Source organism: Suricata suricatta, chromosome 1 (genome assembly GCF_006229205.1).
Source record: "Suricata suricatta isolate VVHF042 chromosome 1, meerkat_22Aug2017_6uvM2_HiC, whole genome shotgun sequence".
Lineage (NCBI taxonomy): Eukaryota > Metazoa > Chordata > Mammalia > Carnivora > Herpestidae > Suricata > Suricata suricatta.
This window is the reverse complement of record NC_043700.1, coordinates 102,290,603-102,306,401: the sequence shown is the minus strand read 5'-3', so window position 1 is coordinate 102,306,401 and position 15,799 is coordinate 102,290,603. Positions and strand designations below refer to the sequence as shown.

Genomic DNA, 15,799 nt, shown 5'->3' with positions numbered 1-15,799 from the left:
ATTTTGAAAAAGTCAGAACTATTATTCTTTGAAAATTTCATCTCTGTTTTCTTAAGGAGATTTGATTAGATTAACTAGTTAACAAAAAAAAAAGATGTTTAGACCATATTAAAAAACAACATCAACAATAAGAATTTATATTCTGTTACCTGAGAAACAACTAAGTCCACAGAACATAGAAAGATTGGGAATAAAAACATGCAAAACTGCCAGAGTGGAACCACAATAATATATAAAAAAAAGAAAATCTTAGTAAAAAGTATTTCAGATATGATGGACATCATTTCATCACAGAAATGATAAAGTCTATAATTCATCAGAAAGATATAGTAATTGTAAATGTCTAAAAGAATTAAAAAACAAAACAAAACAGAGCTATATGATATATAAATCACAAACTGAAAATATTAGCAATATTGGAAATTTTACCAAAGTCAATGAAGATATAGACATAATCATCACTGGTCAAACAGATATAAAATACACAGATCAGCAGACAAAAACTTAGAAAACAAAGGATTTTTTTTGTTTTCACTTTGAAAATATTATGCTATTTTTTAAAATTTCTTTTATAGCTTATTGTCAAGTTGGTTACCATATAACACCCAGTGCTCATCCCCAAAGTGCTCTTCTCCATGGCCATCACCCTTTTCCCCTCTCCCCCACCCCCATTGATCCCCAGTTTGCTCTTAGTATTTAAGAGTCTCTCATGTTTGCCTCCCTCCCTATTCTTAACTATTTCCCCCCTTCTCCTCCCCCATGGTCCTCTGTTAAGTTTCTTCTATTCCACATATGAGTAGAAAAATATGGTATCTGTCCTTCTCTGCCTGATTTATTTCACTTAGCATAACACCCTTGAGTTCCATCCATGTTGCTACAAATGGCCAGATTTCTATTCTTTCTCATTGCCATGTAGTATTCCATTATGTAGATAAACCACATCTTCTTGATCCACTCATCAGGTGATGGACATTTAGGCTCTTTCCATGTTTTGGCTATTGTTGAAAGTGCTGCTATGAACATTGGGGTACACGTGCCCCTATGCATCAGCACGCCTGTCTCTCTTGGGTAAATCCCTAGCAGTGCTATTGCTGGGTCATAGGGGAGTTCTATTGTTAATTTTTTGAGGAACCTCCACACTGTTTTCCAGAGTGGTTGCATCAGTTTACATTCCCACCAACAGTGTAGGAGGATGCCCATTTCCTCACATCCACAAAGGATTTTAGTAACACAATTAATAATCTTGTGCAAAAATGATAGATAACTAAATCTCTGAATCCCTAAACTAGAGAAGATACACCTTTTTCAAGCACACATGTAGGAGGAACCTGAAAGAAAATGAACACCCTACTGCTCCAAAATGCAAGTCTTAATAAATTAGAAAACACTGAGTATGCAAATACTTAAAGAAAGATACTTTAAAAAGATACTTAAAGCATTTTATATGTTAGGAAAATCTGAAAACACTCTCATGATTGATTCAAAGGTCAAAAAAAGAAATCATGATAAAAATCAGACAATGCTCATAACCGAATGACAAGAACTACCACATTTAAAAGCACACATAGTTATTTAATTTATAATGTTGAAATGCATGACACAGAACGCTACATTAGATGAGAGGAAAATAGTTGATACTTAATCAGTTATGTATTTTAAGAAGACAAAAAAGAACATCAGAATAAAACAAAACTTTCAGAAGTAAAGAATGTATAAAGATAAAAGCAAACATTGACAGAAAAATGAAAAGGAACAAGAGAGAGTATTTAAAAAAGAGAAAATAAAATTAATCTCTGTCAAATGGATCAATCATGAAAATGGAAGAGAAAAAATAAAAATGAACAACATTAGAACCCAAACTATGACATAATCAACTGCTAATGAGATTTAAAATGTAATAAGTGGTGGGGACCTGGTGGCTCAGTCATTTGAGGATCCAGCTCTTGATTTCACCTTGGGTTATGATCCCTGTTTGTGGGATCTAGCCCCATGTCCGGCTGTGCACTGACAGTGCAGATCCTGCTTAGGATTCTCTTTATCCCTCTCTCTGCCCTTCCCCTGCTCGCTCTCTCTCTTTCTCTCTCTTCCTCTCTCTCTCTCAAAATAAATAAATAAACATTAAAATAAAATAAAACAATAAATATCTACTGTGAACAAATTTAAATTAGACATTTTGAAGTAATGCAGTGGAAAAATTTCTTGAAAATACAAACTATAAAGTAACTCAAAGGATATTTTAGAAAAGAAAAAATATATAATAGTTTTTAAAAAGTGATTAATTTTAATGTATCTCCTAATGAAATTTTAGGTTCAGAGTATTTAAAAAACATTTAAATAACAAATAGGGCCAGTATTACACAAACGTCTTGAGACAGAGATGACAAAACATGTATACAAACTGCTCACAATAATTTATTTAAAACATTGATGTATTTTAGTACAATAAAAATTAAATATTTTTTATCAGTGAAATGAGACCATTAAAAGAAGTTAAAAAAACATGTAGTATATCAGGAGAAGATATTTGCAAACATATCAGCAAGGGATGAATCCAGATTATACAAAGAATTTAAAATCAATATAAGAACAAATAATTCAAAGTTGAAGTAAGAAAATGACACAGGCTTTGCAATATATGTGAAAAAGTATGAGAGCAGAGATGAATTAGTGGAGCACAGAAAACTTTTTAGGGCAGTGAAAATGTTCTATATGATACCATTACAATGAATACATGTCATTATACAATTGCCCAAACTCATAGAACATTCACCACCAAGAGTGAAACTTAGCGTAAGCTATGGACTTTGGATGATTATGATGTGTCACTGTAGGTTCATCAGTTGCAACATGTGCCACTCCGGTGGGGAATATTGATAATGGGGGACTATGCAAGTGTGGAGGCAGGGGCGTATAGGAAATCCTGCACCTTCCTCTTAATTTTGCTATAAACCTAGAAGTGCTCTAAAATAGTCATAACAAAAACAACACAAAAGTCAATAGATGATAGTAAAGAAGTGCAAGAACTGTACCAGATTAAAATAAACTAAACAGACTGAATTGATAATATAATCTTAATTTGATCCTGAAAAGCATAATAAGATATGAAGAATTTGGTGATGTGGGTGCTGTGTAGCTCAGTTGGTTAAGCATGCAACTCTTTTTTCAGCTCGGGTCATGATCTAATTGTTCATGGGTCTGAGCCTCACATCCGGCTCATCATCGACAGTGTGGAGCCTGTTTGGGATTCTCTCTCCCTCTCTCTGCCCTTCCCCTCCTCTCTCTCTAAGTAAATAAATAAATAAAATTAAAAAAAAGAAATTTTGGCCAACTGGATACATTTTTAATATAGTCTATAATAAAATATTGTACTTTTAATTTTCTCAAGTGTCATACTGTTATTTTTATTGAAGGAGAATATCCTTTTCTAGGAAATTAATGTTGAGGTAGTAAAGGATGAAATGTGATATTATGCAACTTACTTTTAATGCAGTTAAAAATAGGAAAACTTGGGGAAAAAATGGTCATTAAGTACAAAAAAGCTATTCACCCTCATAAGTAATCAAGAACTGCAAATCACTCATATAATTTTATATCCACCAAATAGCCAAAAATTTTAAAAGTCTGATAATACCCACATTGGTGAAAATAAATATTACAAAGAAATTAAGTTTCAGGAACTAAAGTTAATAAACATCAGTGTAGATGAATCTCAGAAAAAAATTGCAGGAAATTTGTATTGTATGAATGGTAGCAGTCACGATGCATGATAGCTCTCAAAATTCAGGATACTAATTACCTCTCTAGGAGAAAAAGTGGTGTGTGATTATGGAGGTGGTGGTAATATTCTATGTCCTGTGCTAAGTGGCATGGACAAAGCCGTCCTTATTCTTATCATCCTTTAAATTATATTCATTATATATATTCTTTTTAAAAAGTATGAAATGTTTCAAAAGTATAATAATAAAGGAACACATGAGAGGACTAATTGATTTATTTGAAAAGAAAGTGGCAGGTGAAAATTATCAATCACTGCAAAGAGCAAGAGAACTTGGCTCTGACTAGACTTGAAAAATTATAAGTTGAATGAAAATAAAATTCAATGTCTATAACTACTTTAATAGTTTAATCTATTACCTGAATACTATGACTACACTACTACTACTACCGACTACTTCTACTACTACTATTCCAGCTTCCTCAGGATCATATGATCAAGATGCTTCATTACATGATCATTTACCTAGGAACACACAATTGGTATTTCTACAGGGAGTATAAAAGGAGAAGTTTTTGTATTGTTTTGTTTTTCTTTTCAGACATTCTTTAGAAATGAAACCATTTTGTGGTATCTTTTGTTGATTATCATAACAAAACATGGTGACTGTAGCTGAAGAGCCTCATTATAATCTAAGCATTAATCACTATTTATATCATCACAGAGAATAAGAAAATATACAAAACTAATCAGAAAATATCCCCATGAATATCCTGAGAGCTTTTAGGCATTAACAATGAGATTTAAGAATTCTAAACTCTAATTGTTTTTCTACCTTGCTGAGACTTGGCTAGCTTGGTTGCTTTTACCAAAATATTTTCTAACATTTTGTCTTTCCCATGGAGACAATTGCTACATCTTGAGTAGCTAAATGGAACTCAGGGACTTTAATTGTGTTCTTCCCCTGCTGTATCAAAAGATTGTTTTCTGCTCAGTAATTATCTTATACTATAAACTAACCAAAGTGAGTACTTATGTTAGTGTTTGATCCATTACAATTTAACCTGTTTTGGGTGCAAATGAATTCAGGGAATTTCCAATCTTAAATTCAAATTTAATATGTATATAAAAAACTTAAAAATTATTCTGAGTAGACAATCTTCACTTGGTTAACAGGTCTTTTTTAAAGATGTACTTTTTAAATAGGTAATAATTTTAAAATGCTTTTAAATGTTTATTTTTAAGAGAGAGAGACAGAGAGAGCAGGCAGGGGGAGGGGCAGAGTAAGAGGGAGACACAGAATCTGAAGCAGCACCAGGCTCTGTGCTGACAGAGTGAAGCTCGAACTCTAAAACCATGAGACCATAAGTGAACCAAAGTCGGACACTCAACTGACTGGGCCACCCAGGTGTCCCTAAATTGATACCCAGAAAACAGGTTTAAATAAAAGTATGCCTCCAAAATCCTTGTTTACAACAACAACAATAACAACAACAACAACAAAAGTAGACAAGTTCAGAAAGAACACTGTCATCAAGAAAATAAACACATAAAAACTAAATAAAAACCTTTCATTAGAATATAATTTCTAGATACAATAACCAAAAATGAGGATTTGGCTTTTCTTGTTCTCTTTACACTTAACCTCTATATATCACTCCACATTTCAGGAATATTTATGACTGAGAGTCATCTGGTACACCTCACAGTCATGTTAGGAGGGGGACATACTGCAATTCTTGTTCATCAAGAGGTCATAAATAAGAAAAAAATAACTCAAAATGCCAAATACCAGATAAATGATTGTACCTTCTTTGTTTCACGAACACCGAGCTATTCTCAGTTGGACATTCCTTTAATTTATTTCTCCAAGGACAGGCAGCGCTTACTGACGTTTCAGGCTTTTTTCCATATTATTAATGAAGAAGATGTTTGGATTGCTACTCTCTTGGGACATGAAACAGTTTTCTCTGTATGAAACTAACTTGTCATAATTTTGAATTTATTACAGGCTATCCAGAAGAAGCATTCAACCTGTTTTTCTTATTTGATTTATTTCCCTTTAGTGATCATCACTAAGACTGCAAGTATTAAGTTCGATGATTTCTAAATCTATACTGCCACTTGTGATGGCATCCCAAAATTTAGATTTGCCTTTTTAAATGCCTACATCTGGATAGCCCATGTTAAATCATTAAACCTTAAACCAAACTCCTCATTTTCCTAACACCTTTTCTTGTGCCTGGTTCTGAATTTATTAATGGATACTCCCAGGAAAAACCATGATGCCACACCTCCAGCTTTTTGTCTGCTCCTCCATTGAATAGATGCCCAAATCCCATCAGTTCCGCATGGGCTCTCCCAATCTCCCCTTTCCATACTGACTGTCACGGAGCTAAATTGAGTAAATCTTACATGTCAGACTCTATCCTAGCAACTTTCCACTCCTTATCTTTTTAAGGGTTCACTACAATGCTAAGGAGTGGGTTGCTTTACACTGGTATGACGGATCTATAATCTGAGAATTGGAGAGGTTAATAAACATGTTCAAGGTTAACTGGTTACTGCTGGCACTGAGACTCCAACACAAACCTACACCATCCATTTCTGAAAGAAAGCTGAGATATTCGTGACAGTTTGGGTTTATTTGTTTTGCCACTTGTTAGCCAGATGAGTATCTTAATATTGTCAAGCCTCATTTTCATCATTCAGTACAAAATATTTCCTCTTAGTATTGTTGCATTAAATGATATGCTGCCTGTTAATGATTAGCGTAGTGCTTACTGTATATTAATATGCTAAATAAATCCTAATTTTAAAAATAAGAATTATTATTTTTATATTGTTGTAATAAGTTTTTTGAGAGATCTCCATGAAAACATATACCCTTGTTCAAACCATATACTTTTCTTCAATCCCAGCTCTGATCATGTTACTTTCTGGCTTATAATCTTCAGTGACTCAAATAGTATCCTTCTGTCAATAAAGTTTTATATTATGACCACAGCCAACATCATCAGCCTTTAATAGCACTGCTATGTCTTACTTACTGTATCATCCAACCAACACAGACAATTTACCGTTCCCAAAAATATCCTGATATTTTCAGCCAAATCTTAGCTTGGATTGATCCATTGACCATGAATATACTTCTTCCTCTTGATTTGCTAGTGTTCTGTCATACCATTTACAGAGGACTCAGATGCCACCTCCTCCTTGAAATTTCCCTAATTCCTCGAACTAGGCCCTCTTTTGTTCCCATTGTCAACATTTTGTCATGGTATATATTGCATTCTACCTTGCAATGCAGACAATTGAGAGTGTCTTGCCTATTCTAATGAAATCAAGAACTGGATATTTTATGTTTGTATAATGTTTATAATTAAAAAATGACATATGGAGCCCATAGGTGAGAAATAATAATTTGGACATAGAATTAAATTATTTTAAGTTAATAGACAAAATGTATAAGTTTTTACTTAAATGCCCAATTTGGAAGGGATATTACCAGTATATATTTTCTCTCTCTCTTTTTTTCATTCCATCATTCAGTGCACTTTTATATAACTTTGGTAATTTTTTAAGTAGAGACACTATTTACTTCCCTAAAGAAATATTTTTTGGAAGTGATAGTGTTTCCTTCCACTGACAAAGTCATATGTATGGTGTCACATGAAAAAGGTAAGAAGAAAATAAAATCTGAGACACTTATATTAAGAAATATATGAAGGAATTTTCTTTATGAGAGAGAGAATGAGAGAAAGAGAGCATGTGGAAGTGGGGGAGGAACAGAAAGAGAGGGAGAGAGAGAACTTAAGCAGGCCTCATGCACAGCATGGAGCCCAGCACGGAGACAAACATGAAGCCCCATGTGGAGCTTGATGTAGGACTCAGTCTCATAATTATGAGATCATGACCTGAGCTGAATCAAGAGTAGGACATTTAACCCACTGAACCACCCAGGTGCCCCAGGAAATTTTCTCATTAAATACATCCATATGGTGGCTATCTTCTTCCAAGGTTGGAAACAAACCCCAAATTTTGTTTGAGTTTTTATGAACTCACTACTAACTTTAACAAAATGCATTATACAGAGCATCTCTTTTCAGCCAAGACAAATTCAACTTACAAAAATATTTTAATTGACACAGTGATTCTATGTTTATTCAGAAAATGAGTCATTCTTATGATAAGCCTGTGACAGTGTCTGCTTTTCTTTTGAAACAATTGAGCACCTTGAAATAGTATAATTGTTGCAGCTGGGCATCTAAGGATTCCATGAGAAACTCAATGTAGCTCTTCTCTTACAGTTCTAAGGTTTCTAGGTCATTGTCAGGGAGCCTGGGTGACTCAGTCAGTTAAGCTTCTGACTTCAGCTCAGGTCATGATCTCGAGGTTTGTGGATTCGAGCCCCATGTTGGGCTCTGAGCTAGCTGTCAGCACAGCTAGCTCAGAGCCTGGAGTCAGGACTAGCTAGCTGTGCCAGCAGCTAGCTCAGAGCCTGGAGTCTGTCTTCGGATTCTGTATCTCCCTCTCTCGCTGACCTTCCCCTGTTCATGCTGTCTCTCTCTCTCTCTCTCTCTCTCAAAAATAAATAAAACATTTAAAAATTTTACAAAAAGATTCTAAGTCATTGTCAGGGCAGCAACTTCAGCAGGTCTTGCTGAAGGCTCTGCTGTTCTGTAAAGCATTATTGATATGCTTGACCTTCTGCCTTCCAAGTTCTGTATCATGTCCCCTATGTTGAACTCCATGTTGTCACATATTGTCAAATCTTACCCTTTTCTAACTGGAGCACTGTCGTCTGTGCCATTTTTTCTCAGGTAGAAGACTATTTTTGCCTGCAGACTAATCCCAGGACTTGGTATCTTCAATTTGTTGTGAAATATCTCTTAATAAAATCTGATCGTCCTCACCTGGGTCACTACCCAGCTGTTATGCTACACTTTCTGATATCATGTCTTGCTCACCTATTTAGAAACCACCAAAGAACTTTCAGATGCTGCCCGTTTGATTGTCTGACTGGGCCTTCCATCCAACTCCTACTGTTCTGCATTGCTGGATATACACTGGTTATTATCTTAAATCTGGATTCGATTTACCACATATAATTTTTACTTATCAGTTCCCTTTTGGATAGTGATTCCATTCAGTCTAGTATATCAAGGATTCTAAAAAAACATTTTTCTATTAATTTTTCAGATGTAGCAATATATTTGTTATAATGGTAAAATGTTAGAGAACTAAATCTTTTCAAATATTAATATAGCCTCTCATCTTTTGTTTTGATGTTCATAACATCAATAATTTCTTATTCTCTTAGATCAGAACCTTAGAAATCATAAATCATAAGTTTTCTTCTTTTCTCTTCCAAGCCCTATTCAAATGATTAATCAAGATTTTGAAATTTTCTTCTATGATAGATTTCTTTTTTCCTATTCATAGCAACCTGTCCCTGTTAAATCTGATAATTCCTACAAAAGTTTGAACTGAGATTTTATTTAAATATTTACATTAATAATAGGAAAAATTGCCCAAATATTTTCATTGTATCATTTTCTCATGTAAAAGAGACTTTCAAATAGCTATTGGACCTAACCAGAAACCATTTCCCTATATTGTAAGATGTTTTATTAATTGTCTCCTTTATATCTATTAACTTAACATCATTCAAATATCAGTCATTCAATGTGCACAATTTTTTTTGCACTTTAAACTTCTGAACATATGCTTTTCAGTTCAGGAAATATGTAGTCAAACAAATGTATGAAAACATCAAGGTTAAGATATTGCTAAATTGTATTATCTGGATCAAGCCTTAACACTGGTCTAGGTACAGATTCATTAAAAACACTATGGTGAGAGGGGGAGAGGAGAGAAGAAAAAAGAAAAATAAAAAAAAAACAATTAGTTTGCTAACCATTTGTTTTTAGACTCCAGGTTTACAACACAGATTTTTTTCAAGTTCTTCCTCATGCTCAAATGCACAAACAACTTGTTTTGAGACAAAGCTCAAAACTACTCAAATTATTTTTCTTAATATAGTAAATCAATTCTATGACTGATTTAGTCCTGTGCACACCAAACAGCTAAAGACAGTGTAATAATTGTCAATAAAATATTTTCAAATCACATCTAAGTTTCCTTGCTATGTACTTTATTATAAGTACATGTACGAGAAAACTTGTCTCACAGTCTAACATTGGAGTTGGCTCATAAGGATGTTAAGTGAGAGTTAAGGTCAGTGATTATTCAGGGACTCAATGTAAAGAGAAATCACCTTCTACCAGGGTCATTAGGACGTGTGTCACCTTCTAATAAGAAGTAGGACTTAAGGTATCTTTTGAAATATGGTTAATTCAGGGAACATAATTTAGTCAAAACACAGAAACTAAGAGGTCAAGATAGACATGAGCAAGCCATAGCTGAGGGATGGACAGGGGGGTAGCCTAATACAAGCAGTGTGTTTTGAGAAGTATTACAAATAAATGTTGGAAAGGTAAATTGAACTGGATCATACAGAACTTTAAATAAGAATTTTAGATTTATTAGGCTGATGATGTTCTAAATATAGTCTTATATACAGTAGATGCTCAGTAAATAAATAAATGAATTTCCTCAAGAAGGTAAAGACATAAAAATGCTAATAATGATGTCTTATTGCCAACAGAGAAAATAACAACATGTCACAGAATTGATTAAAGCACCAAAATTTTTGGTAGCATCAAAAATAAATCTGTTTTCATTGTCCATATGGAAGCCTACATTTACCATGTCCATGTTTTCAAAGCCCTCATTGGGGAAAGAAAATTAATTATTCTGTTTTATGAAACTATGAAAAAAGAACTTATTATTTTAATTTTACCAAACATCTCTAACTATACCAAATGTTCTAACCAAGGGTAAACCATTCCTCATAGAAATCAAATTAGTTGACTGTAAGTTTTTTAAATTAAAATTTCAATAATCAGGATGGCCTTTATTATTTTTACTTACATACATGTAATTAAGGCCATTATGAAAAAAAGTTGTTTTTTAAATGAGGAAAGAATAGGTTCAAGTGTTTAAGACACCACTCAAAATAGCTTAAGGTCATTCTGCTAATAGAACCTCAGATATCAGGAATATTTTCTGATTGCCTTGAAGATTGCAGAGAAATATTACCAGGTCAAAACATGACCATATTTTCTGACTTTATTGATTGCTAATGTTTTACAAACTTTTGAAATCTAATTCTAGAAGATTATATACATGAATGATTTATCTTCTTATATCTTGAGGGTTTGTTTTTAAGTTTATTTATTTTGACAGACTGAGAGAAAAAGAGAGGGAGAGAGAGAGAGAGAGAGAAAGAGTGGTGGAGAGACAGCGAGAGAAGGAGAGAGAATCCCAAGCAGGCTCTGTGCTGTAAGCTCAGTTTGTGAGATCATGACCTAAGCCAAAATCGAAGGGGACACTTAAGTGACTGAGCCACCCAGTTGTTCCTCTCAAGTTTTTATACATACAATAAAATTTTGGCAGCAATTAGATGATAGTTACTGCACCTGCCTGAGCTTAATGTTGCTTGCCTTGTAAATGAACATACTGATTTCTATCTCAGTGGCTTTGGTTGGAGGAAGGCATGACAAAATCAGATAAAACACACAAGTTTCTAAAACAAGCTAGTGCTATGCTGGCTTAGGTCAGGCAGAACCATTTAGTGAAAAAAACATGGGTGTTCAAGTTCAGTTAAGAAACAAATTGTGTTCTTTTCATTGCATCAAATGCTGTACCTTAAAAATGCTAATTCTTTAGTGGTATGATCCAGAATCTCTCTCTTAAAATGAAAAACTGCATTCAATCTAAAATATACTAATATATATTTGGTCAATAGCGTGAGGTGGTGTTGCAAGCAAAGGTATATTTGAGTTTGTAGTTAAATGCTCCAGGTCTAATTGTGCAAATGGCTGAGGAAGGGTCCAGTCATGTACACAACCAAAAATTTTCAACCACAACTCTCCAGCTTTCCTAAATGTGTTCTGTTGAGGAATAGAATACCTCTCCTCCTGATTCCAGTATAATAGTGAAAAATTTCAGCAGCCATGCAATATCCCTGCTTTCGAAAATTCAGACAGAATATGAAGGAGGATGGATTTCTCATCTTTATCAAAGTATAAGATTAAATGCTACAGTACCAGAAAAATAACATGATAGCGAAGAACATGAGAGTATTGAGAACATTTCTATACATAATTTAAAATATTTTCCACAAAATCATATTAATCCAAAAATAAAGTCAAAATAAAAATCAAATGACAAGGACTGGAACTAGAATTTTTATACTTGGAAAATTGTATTTCCTATTGACCTTTAAGTAACCAAGAGAGTAATAATCAATCAAGTTTCTGATATTCTTTGATTAACAGTTCTGAGAAAGAACCAGCAACAACAAAAGGGGTAGGTAAAAGTATTTTCTTCAAAGTGACAGGATGTGAGTGCGTGTGTGCGCGCGCACGTGTGTGTGTGTGTGTGTGTAGTGTATAATTAAGATACCTGTGCACATACATACATGTATGTATATATATGCACTATATATACATACACTGTGTATATATATACATATAAATATACATATACACTATATATACACACACTTTATATATACACACACTATGTATATACAAACACACACTATATATATGCATATGTATACACATATATATATATACATGTGTATATTCACACTATCTTTCTATTTATACATATATATACACACATACACACCATATATATATATGTCTATATATATACACACACATATATATAGACAACTTTTTTGATCCATTCTCTGCCTGTGACATTGTTCCAGGTTTTGTTAAATTTCAGTGTGTTATTATTATTTGAGGTTATGTCACTGAAGAAGTCATCAGTGAATACTGTATAATGGTGAAGAGCTATTTGTAAGCTTTCATTGAGAGAGTAAGTGAAATAGCCGAATTTGAGCTGCAAAAGTTTATTAGATTTATAAAAACTTATTCAATTCATATATTTTGTTAAATTAAAATTAGGAAACCCTCTCCTTTTAGGATTTCGCATAGGAATCACTTGAGAAACTTTTGAAACATATAACCCCTTAAGTTTAAAATTTGGAAATAAAAAAGTTAGAATTTCTATTAATTAAAGGAATAATAAATACAGAGCAAGTAAGAAAAAAACAAAAATTTAGACAGAATTCAAGAGACATCATTTAATCCCTTTACAACGATGTCCAAAATGAAATATTTGAGTACCATTCAAGTGATACTTCATTTGGTATCTCATTAAAAATAGAGTTCACTGGTTCACATGTACTCTGAACATTTTTAAAAAGTGAACTTACTTCACCGGTTTTAATCATTTCTTACTACATGGTCATAAGGTCTTAGAATAGGGAAAATGCCATCATTTTGAAGTAGCACTGAGGTTTCATTTTTTGGAGGAAAAAAGTCTAATAGCAGGAATAAAAAAAACATGATATGATCTTAATAATCTTTAGTTCTCTTATTATTTTATGTCCTATTATTTCTGTTTATAGTTTGCCATATAATTTGCTACAATTATTTGTCCAAAAATGAATTTAGTTATGTACAGGACAAGATAGACAAAAATGAAAATATTGAATCAAGATAAAAAAAGAAAATTATTCTTAAGATTACCTACCTAACCTAGTATACAATATTTGACTTTTTCTTTATCTGATAACAATTGGAAGGTAAATTTGTTACATAGTCAAACACTGTTATGTCATCTAAAACAATATGATAAATTTATAAAAGAGGTAATAATGGAAGACTTCTGAGTTCAAGTCCAATACGCATTTTCTATAAAACTAAATTTTTGCTCAAATCTATATTGACAAGTATATTAACATTTCACATAAACAAACACTATGCTTACTTGAAGTTACAAAAGGTCTTGAAGTTATAAATGGTACTTCTTCATCTTGTATTTCAACCACCATTGTCAAACCCAAGTATGGAAGGGGATCAGTTGAAGGATGGAGTTTTATGACTAAGCAAGTCTCACTGCTACAAACTGCAACATGTGCTAGGACAAGGAAGCCAGTTCTACAGGGTTCTTGTGTGAGGCCTAAGAAGAGGCAAGGAAATTGAGTTTAAATATTCTTTGAGATATTGTCATTCTATCTCCTTTAGAGTATCTGAGTTATTTGTGTGAGCAATAGTTAAGGCTTAGTTCAAGATTTTTTTATGCCTATTTTATTTCAAACAGACTGCATCTGAGAACTTTGTGTAACTAGGAATCTAAAATATTCAAAATTTTATATATTATCGATATTACACTTAGTGAAATAAAATTATGATGATATTTATAAATGCTCTTACCTTTACATCTTTGACATTCATCCTTGTTCCCTCTTTCCCAACAAAGATATCGTCAATGTCCACAAGGATGTACCTGTCCAAGGACAGTGTCAGCCTCTTCCCTGACAAGAAGGAGATGGCATCTATGAAGATAAGCTTGTGTAGCCAAAAGTTTAAGTTGTTGCCAAAAAGAACTCGCTGAATTCCATCATGAAGCCCCAGATCCTGTATCACCGTCGCATAGAGTGGTTTGCTGGATGAGGATGAAAGGGATTTTTCTGTCTGTAATTCAGTTAAAAGCACAGGCTGGTAGGTTGAATGATTATATTGGAAAATACTCCAGTCTTCCCCAGGAATAGGGCCTTTCTCAACCTTGGGGGCTTTGGTAATATGCAGCAAAGGAGACTGAGGGTTGACTAAACAGTCCTTCAGAGCTAGATTATTGAAAATGGTTAATGGAAAGCCTTTTAATTGTGTACTTGGTAAGCTGTTCTCATTGGCTTTATGAAAACCGATTATACTAACACTGTATTCCACACAGTATTTTTCTAAAAGCTCTCGATTCCATGAGTCCATGCTGATGTATTTCAGGATATTTTCATAAATAACTAATATGTATTTCCCTTTGCCATTATCTGTAAGAGGAGGTATATCCCCCTTGCCGGGGGCAATGACCATTTGGTACTGAAATCGACTAGACTCCAAGATAGCTATGATATCCTGACCAAGTTGAGAGTACTGGCTCTCCACAAATAGGAGGACCGTAGGATCAGTTTTGGACGTATCAATAGGTTTAACTGTTTTCAGCTCCATTGACCGATATGGTAGAATTTTGATGTCAGAACATTCTGTTTCTGCAGTGGTTTCAATAAGAGTCATTTCCTGTTTATAGCCAGAATAGAGGAAGTAGGCAGAAATGACAATGCTCACCAAGCAAAAGGTAACTAAAAGAACAATCAATGTTCGAAAACTTCTCCGAAGCTTCACAATAAGATTCATTTTTTTTAAATACTGCTTTGTAAGCTTTTTCCAATTTCTTTTCCTAAAGTACCATAGTGAATAAAATATGAGATGGTGCAAATATGACTTCCCAAAAGTTCATGTAACCATTGCAAACCATGTAAAATGTTTGAAGGGATCACAAGTAAGTTAAAGCTGAAAGGCAATGGGCCAGGAGAGCAAAAGTTGAAGAAGAGATTTTGAAGATGTCCAATACCAAAGACTGATGCAGAATCCTTTAAACATTATCTGGAAAAAAAAAAGGAGAAATGTAATGACTAAGACAGAAATATAAATATAAATGTGTATGTGATATAGATGCTTATATATAAAAAACATACATATCAAAGATAATTTTAGAGTGTTAATATGCTAAAATATTAATAGCTTGAAGTTTATAGTTTAGGTTTTTACTATTAGAGTATATATTTTTTTCATGTATTAAAGAATACAGAATCTTGTTTCATTTTTGCCAAAGAAAGAGATCATTTTTCAAGCTAGTCATGTCGAAATAAAGAGACTTAAGAAAGATATCTGAGTGGCTCAGTGGTTAAGCATCTCATTCTTGATTTCTTTTGGCTTAGATTATGATCTCATGGGTTGGTGAGTTCAAGACCCATATCAGACTCCGTGCTGACAGAACAGAGGGAACCTGCTTGGGATTCCTGTCTCCCTTTCTCTCTCTGCCCCTCCCCCACCGTCTCTCAAAATAAATAAATAATCTTAAAAAAGAGAGAGAAAGAAA

At 33.5% G+C, this 15,799-nt stretch overlaps 1 protein-coding gene across 1 annotated transcript in view; it reads right to left on the bottom strand.

Moving 5' to 3' along the window:
- LOC115301409 (bifunctional heparan sulfate N-deacetylase/N-sulfotransferase 4) overlaps positions 1–15,069 on the bottom strand; it is a 238,434-nt gene extending 223,365 nt beyond the window's left edge. The window contains exon 1 of the mRNA XM_029951268.1: positions 14,077–15,069. Within this exon, the coding sequence (XP_029807128.1) occupies positions 14,077–15,054 (978 nt within the window). The 5' untranslated portion in view covers positions 15,055–15,069. The remainder of the gene's footprint in view (positions 1–14,076) is intronic.
- Between the last annotated feature and the right edge of the window lie 730 nt (positions 15,070–15,799).